Below are 6791 nucleotides of genomic sequence, written 5' to 3'. Positions count from 1 at the left end.
TTGGTCCATTGAGCTTGGTCCATTGAGCTTGGGTCCAAGAGCGCAAAACCGAATTAAAAGTAATCAGAAAAAAAAACATATCAAACTAAAATAAAAGAAAATATAGAGTATCTGATACTATCATTTGATTCTTCCAGTGTCCTTCTTTATTTTAAGTTTTCCTTCTAATAGACATAGAACAATATTTTATAGAACGGTTCGAGTGATAATGACAGATATAGATGGGGTTATTTACTTATCGGACGATAGTGATAGTGAAGGGAACATAGGATCGGAGCCTAGTACCAAACCGGTGGAAAGCAGAAATAGGCCCAAACCCAGCAGTAATGGAAGCTCAAGACGTCTTGGTGGATTAAGTGAGCTAACAGGGTCTCTATCTTCAGGTAGATTAGGCTCTTCGGGGAATGGCATATCTTCCAAGCGGCTAAGACTCGATTCCTTATACCCAAAATCCCAGAGCTCTTTCACCAAAGATGCATCTTCTAAAGATACACATGATCCATTGCTAAAACTAAAAAGCCAACTTCCTGACCGGCCAAAGTTTGGGTTTCCTCAACACCAAATCAAAAATCCGCCCAGAACCAATCATCAATCTAAAGACCAAGATCATAATTCTACACTGACCAGCCCGCTTGAACACCAAGTACTGGAGTCACCCATCGTGATAAGTTTACTGAGTGATGAAGAAGAATTGACCTCGCCGTCAAATGCTAATCTGGCACAGGTTTCTGGTGAAGATAGAGTTCATTCTTCAGAACAGGTTAACAATAAAGAAACCCAGCATACAAAACCCTCATACGATCCTTTATATTTATCACGAATAGAGAAAACACCGCAAAATTCTAGTCTACCATTTCAAGTTGAGTCAGATTCCGAAGATGAAATCATGGAGCTAGATCCTGAAGAAGCTAGTAAAACTGGTCTTTTCAATAAGCCATCTTCATTTGATCAAGATATCGTCATGGAAGATGCTTCAACAGACAATCCTCAACAAAATGAAATGAATCCACATAACTCAATACAGGTCATCAATGGCGATAACAATAACCCCAATAACTCATCTGCAGTTCGTAGCAGACAACTTTTCACCCTTGATACTCAAATTAACTTCCAGAGAGGTAAATACGATGTTGTGAATTCGGCTTGTGTAAAGATTGCTGATGATTTGAAAACTTACATCAACCAACTTAACGAATCTAAAGAAAAGCTAGAGAGCAAGTCTCGTAATTTGTCAGCTCTTGGTACTACTGACGATCCTCAGAGAGGACGACTTTTAACCGACCTTAAAATGGAATCGCTCAATTTCGAGCATCGTCGACGTGTCTTGGAGGATGCTACTTCAAGTCTTAATTTCAAACGAAGAGAACGTGATTCAATCTTTGAAAGTATTCGACAATTGACAGAAAACAGAAACTGGCTAATAGCAAATAATGGACCGTTACCTGAGGTTCCAAATAACTTTTTCCAGTACTCGGTGCCGGGATCATCGTCCATGGGCGGTGGTCAACTCGGATTCTCCCACAACATTTACTCAGCACCTTCGGCGCCTCAATCTAATGACGATGTTGATCTTCTAGAATTATTGAATAGTATACAACCGGTGGAGATAGAAGAAACAGATTTACCTCTTACTCCACAAGAACTTAGTGTGAACCTTTTGAAACACCAAAGGCTAGGCTTAAACTGGCTTTTGAAGAATGAAAAAGCAAAAAGAGGTGGTATATTGGCTGACGATATGGGTTTGGGTAAGACAATTCAGGCTATTGCTTTAATGATGGCAAATAAGTCAAGTGACGAAAATTGTAAAACAAATCTAGTCGTAGCACCTGTTTCCTTGTTAAGGCAATGGGCTGCTGAAGTAGAGTCTAAACTCAAACCTACTGTGAAAGTAAAGATTGGAATATTTCATGGTAATGAAAAAAAATTCATGAAAACTTTTAAACTCATGAAAAAATTTGATGTTGTAATGGTCTCTTATGCAACGCTATCCTCAGAGTATAAGAAACATTATAAAGATGTTTTGGAAGACTTCAAAGTCAGCAGGCATCAAGATGCAATTCCAAATCGTGGTTCAGGAGGGAAAGACTATACATCTCCATTCTTTTCAACCGACTCGAATTTTTACAGAATCATCTTGGATGAAGCTCAAAACATCAAAAATAAGCTTTCTATTGCCTCAAAAGCATCATCTTTATTACATTCAACTTATAGGCTTTGCTTATCTGGTACACCAATGCAAAACAATCTAGATGAATTATATCCATTATTGCGCTTTTTGAGAATTAAGCCCTATATGGATGAAGCAAAATTCAAAGTTGATCTTTCTGTTCCTCTCAAATCTAAGTCAGGTTGCTATGATGATACTGACAAAAATAATAGTTTGAAAAAGATTAGAGCCTTGTTGAATGTGGTGTTGTACAGGAGAAATAAAGACTCAAAGATTGATGGTAAGCCAATTCTCAATCTTCCCGCTAAGCATATGCATCCTCTATTTTCTGTAATGGACGAAGAAGAAATGGAATACTACCGCAATTTGGAATCGGGTATTCAATCCAAGGCTAAGAGGTTATTGAATACAAAAGCTAGAGGTATGAGCTCTAACATTTTGACTTTACTTTTGCGTTTAAGACAGGCCTGTATCCATAGCTTTCTCGTTGAAATTGGTGAAATGAACTCCGCAGAGAAAGATCAGACTTTAGCTAAAACCAGTAATTCATGGCAGTTGATGTATACGCAAGTGAAACTGTTTGATCATCAAACTGTGCAAAGGATCAAAGCTGAATTACACGGTGGCCTAAACCTTGAAAAGAAAGAAGCTGAACCTCTAGCCGATAATAATCTAGCTGATAAAGACGATGAATCTTTATTCACTTGTCCAGTTTGCTACGACATTGTATCTTATGAGTCTGTTGTCTTATTCGCAAATTGCGGTCATGTTATCTGCTCTGGTTGTATCGATAAATTCTTTGAAGAAAATGATGATAGTGACGGTGCTATTGATGGAAAACGGTCAGCCTCATGTTTGACATGTAATAAAAGAGTCAAAGAAAATGAGTTGATTGACTATAACGTATTCCATCTCGTTCACCATGAGGGTTACGATCATGATCAAGTAAGTGAATATTATACACAACTTTTACAGCCTAGACGTAAAACTACCACTTCCCAAAAGATCGATGAGTTAATAACATTGAATAATGGATTTTCTACTTCAGCCAAGATGGAAAGAGCTGTCCATGTGATGAAAGAGATCTTTCAAAATTCTCCAGATGAAAAGATAATTGTTTTTTCACAATTCACTGGAACATTTGATTTGATGAAGTTGGTGTTGAATCACGAGGAAATTTCATTCTTAAGGTATGATGGATCAATGGATGTTGATGCTAAAAATGCTTGTATTAAAAACTTCTATCAAGGCGATAAGAAAGTTTTGTTATTGTCGTTGAGAGCAGGGAATGTTGGTCTTACGCTTACGTGTGCATCACATGTTATAATTATGGATCCATTTTGGAATCCGTTTGTCGAAGATCAAGCAATGGATAGAGCTCACAGAATTGGCCAACAGAGAGAGGTTCACGTTTATCGAATTTTGATCCAAAATACTGTGGAGAGCAGAATTATGGAATTGCAAGAGAAAAAGAAGGAGTTGATCAATGCAGCGCTTGATGAAACAGGTAGACAAGGTATTAGTCGTCTTGGTAGACAAGAATTAGGGTTTTTGTTTGGTCTTAACCGTTTAAATAATTAGTCCTCTTTTCAAGTTTTATTTTTACTTTTTTTTTTTTTTTTTTTTTTTTTTTTTTTTTTTTTTTTTTTTTTTTTTTTTTTTATTTTTTTTTTTGAATCAGACTTTCTTTATTGTTGTATTATATATTAATTTTTATGTACGTTTAGTTCGATTGATGCTATTAACTTTTGTTTTAATCTAGTCTAACTTTCTTAATTTTTGAAATATTTTTATTCCAGTCGCTTTCCGATACTAAAGGTGTGGGATCCTTGTAGCATAAATTCCAAGCTAGTATATTTTCAAAGTCGACGTTGTACTTGGCCAAAGATCGGCACAAGTACAATATCTGTAATATTATACCGTCTTTCTGGCTCACTTTCTCAATATTGATATCTTCGTCAGTGGATGAAGGGTTAATTATTTCAGGGAGATACAAATCAAGTTCCTTACAAAGTAAGTCTGCCAAATTTTTTATGAATTGACTAATAAGGATTGAGTCTTCCTCTTCCTTTTGTTGAGCTTCAACAAGAACTGACTTTGAGTTGAATATTGCATGATATATGGATAAAGAATTGAAGATATACTCTCTATAAATTTCAATGAACCTTTTCAAATAAGTTAATTTATTGAATTTAATAATTGGTTTCAAGTTGGCCAACTCGTTAGTGATGAAATTGAATCTGGAATTAAGGTAGATCATTTTCAAGAATCTATCTTTTTGACTGATCTTTTCTTCTCTACTCATGTCTGAGGAAGAGGAGGTGTTATAATTTATCAAATCCGGTTTATTCAAAATTTGAAATATTTTCAAGATGTTATTTTGTTTTAAATTGGTATTAAGCAACTTGATTAGACCACGAACCATTAATTGTAATTCTCTATCGACCTGATCATGAATCTTTCGGAACACAACTAACTTAGGGAATCTAATAACAAGGGTCTGCGATAGCATAAATATTTCCAAAGACTCTTGATAATTACCTTGTAATATACACAATTTGCATAACGTTGGTATCTCTAATATATCGAGAATCGAATCAATATTAGATAAAACAGAATTATTAGTCTTGATCGAATTGGTAAGTCTCTCATTGATTGTGATATTGAATTTATCCATACTTTCGCTATTGGCTTTGCTTTTTTCAGCATCCTGCTCCACTTCTTCTAACTTCAATGTCTTAAGCATATGCTCAATCTCTGCGATCAATTTGCTATCTATTTGGTCGTTGATTGAATTTAAATCTTCACTGATATCTATGATCAAGTCTCTATTACTGTTTGTAATTGAAGCTAACTTCAAGTCAATTTGACGATGCTGCTGGTCAAGCTCAGCAATCTCCTCCGTCAACGTTCTTTTCTTATCAGAGCTATTTTCCTGTGAATTGGAGCTTGTTGTAGTGTATATATCGGTGGATAGTAAATCGTCATTAATCAATAAATCCAGTAAATATTTCTCAGTGATTCCACTTAATTGGGTATCTGTATCTAGAATTTGCACCAAAGAAGGATCTAAGTCCTCTTTCAAGGTGTTCAACAATATCTGTGACATCTCCTAAGTTGTGTCTCCCTAGAACTACCAGCAGCAAGAGGTCGGTTTAGATCTAGTTGGCATCCTCTTATTTCAACCAAACCTCAAGCTGTAAAATCCTCGTGCTCGAAGAGATTTACAGTTTAGTGCGAAACTCCCGACTTTTAATTTTTTTGGTGAAAGAAAAACTCACTAGGAAAGAAAGATATCAGTATATTAGAATTAGATTTCATCAACAGTGGATCAATAGCCAGGTTTCGAATTGAATACAATAGGAGAAAATGGAGGGATTATTTTTCAATATTGATTACGGTTACGTTGAAGGGGTTGTTAGAGGTTATAGAAATGGGTTATTGGTTGGTAATCAATACGTTAATTTAACCCAATGTGATAACTTGGAAGATTTGAAATTACAATTGTCAGCCACTGATTACGGTAACTTTTTAGCATCTCAAGCGGGCCCATTGTCAACATCTATTATACAAGATAGTTTATCTAGAAAATTATATCAACAATTTCAATATTTAAAAGCACAATCATCAGGTAAATTAACTAAATTTTTGGATTATATTAGTTATGGTTATATGATCGATAACGTTGCTTTGATGATTACCGGTACTCTTCATGAAAGAGACAAATCTGAAATCTTGGCCAAATGTCATCCATTAGGTTGGTTTGATACCTTACCTACCTTATCAATTGCAACTGATATTGAAAGTTTATATAGTACTGTTTTAATTGACACCCCATTAGCACCATTTTTCAAAGATTGTTTAACTGCTGATGATTTGGATGATTTGAATATCGAAATCATTAGAAATCGTTTATACAAAAACTACTTGGAATCATTTGTTGAATTTGTTGAAAAAGAGTTTGATTCACCTGATAAAGAAATCATGACTAATTTATTAAGTTTTGAAGCTGATAAAAGAGTCATTAACATTTCAATCAATTCTTTGAATAATCAAGAATTAACCCCTGAAGATAAACTTTCTTTATTCCCAGAATATGGTAAACTTTATCCTATTTATCATAAAGAACTATCCCAGGTTGACGATATTGAACAATTAAAATTACTAGTCGAAAGTGTTGGTGAATATCTGGACTTATTCAGTGACTCTGCTGACTCTTCTGGTTCCAAGAACTTAGAAGACTGGTTCTACTTGTTGGAAATGCAATATAACAGAAATGCCTTCACTCAACAATTTACTTTATCAACTGTTTGGGCATGGCTAAGATCAAAAGAACAAGAAATTAGAAACATTACTTGGATTGCTGAATGTATAGCCCAAAATCAAAAAAATAGAATTGAAAACTATATTTCTGTCTATTAAACAAAGGCTCACTTCATTACAAACATTTCTCCAAAAAAAAAAAATCATATATATATAAAATCTAATTCTTATTTCAGTTCATTATGGTTCTTTATTAAATCAAAATTACCGTTCTTCGATCGAACCCAATTCTTTTTACCAAGTTATCCTGTTAATGATTTAGCTCATCATAATTAAGTTATTATATTGTTTGGCCCACCCT

The 6791-nt window shown here is 34.7% G+C and overlaps 3 protein-coding genes across 3 annotated transcripts; 2 read left to right on the top strand and 1 right to left on the bottom strand.

Annotated features, from left to right (window-relative positions):
- Positions 1–130: 130 nt before the first annotated feature.
- On the top strand, positions 131–3771 carry HYPBUDRAFT_152300 (translocase). The gene has a single exon (XM_020220944.1). It carries the CDS (start codon positions 209–211, stop codon positions 3746–3748), a length of 3540 nt encoding a protein of 1179 aa, XP_020078193.1. The 5' UTR covers positions 131–208; the 3' UTR covers positions 3749–3771.
- Positions 3772–3853: 82 nt separating this feature from the next.
- On the bottom strand, positions 3854–5300 carry HYPBUDRAFT_121351 (Golgi transport complex subunit). The gene has a single exon (XM_020219261.1). It carries the CDS (start codon positions 5274–5276, stop codon positions 3921–3923), a length of 1356 nt encoding a protein of 451 aa, XP_020078192.1. The 5' UTR covers positions 5277–5300; the 3' UTR covers positions 3854–3920.
- A 229-nt stretch (positions 5301–5529) lies between these two features.
- On the top strand, positions 5530–6621 carry HYPBUDRAFT_152299 (H(+)-transporting V0 sector ATPase subunit d). The gene has a single exon (XM_020220943.1). The coding sequence runs from the start codon at positions 5537–5539 to the stop codon at positions 6587–6589; it is 1053 nt and encodes a 350-aa protein (XP_020078191.1). The 5' UTR covers positions 5530–5536; the 3' UTR covers positions 6590–6621.
- Positions 6622–6791: the final 170 nt, after the last annotated feature.

This window comes from Hyphopichia burtonii (assembly GCF_001661395.1).
Source record: "Hyphopichia burtonii NRRL Y-1933 unplaced genomic scaffold HYPBUscaffold_2, whole genome shotgun sequence".
Classification (NCBI taxonomy): Eukaryota; Fungi; Ascomycota; class Pichiomycetes; order Serinales; family Debaryomycetaceae; genus Hyphopichia; species Hyphopichia burtonii.
Note: the sequence above shows the minus strand (reverse complement) of the source record. Positions and strands in the feature narration are given on the sequence as shown.

What these genes read in the sequence shown, in the direction of transcription:
- HYPBUDRAFT_152300 (XM_020220944.1), top strand. Translation starts at nt 209, where the DNA reads ATGACAGATATAGATGGGGTTATTTACTTATCGGACGATAGTGATAGT.
- HYPBUDRAFT_121351 (XM_020219261.1), bottom strand. Translation starts at nt 5,276, where the DNA reads ATGTCACAGATATTGTTGAACACCTTGAAAGAGGACTTAGATCCTTCT.
- HYPBUDRAFT_152299 (XM_020220943.1), top strand. Translation starts at nt 5,537, where the DNA reads ATGGAGGGATTATTTTTCAATATTGATTACGGTTACGTTGAAGGGGTT.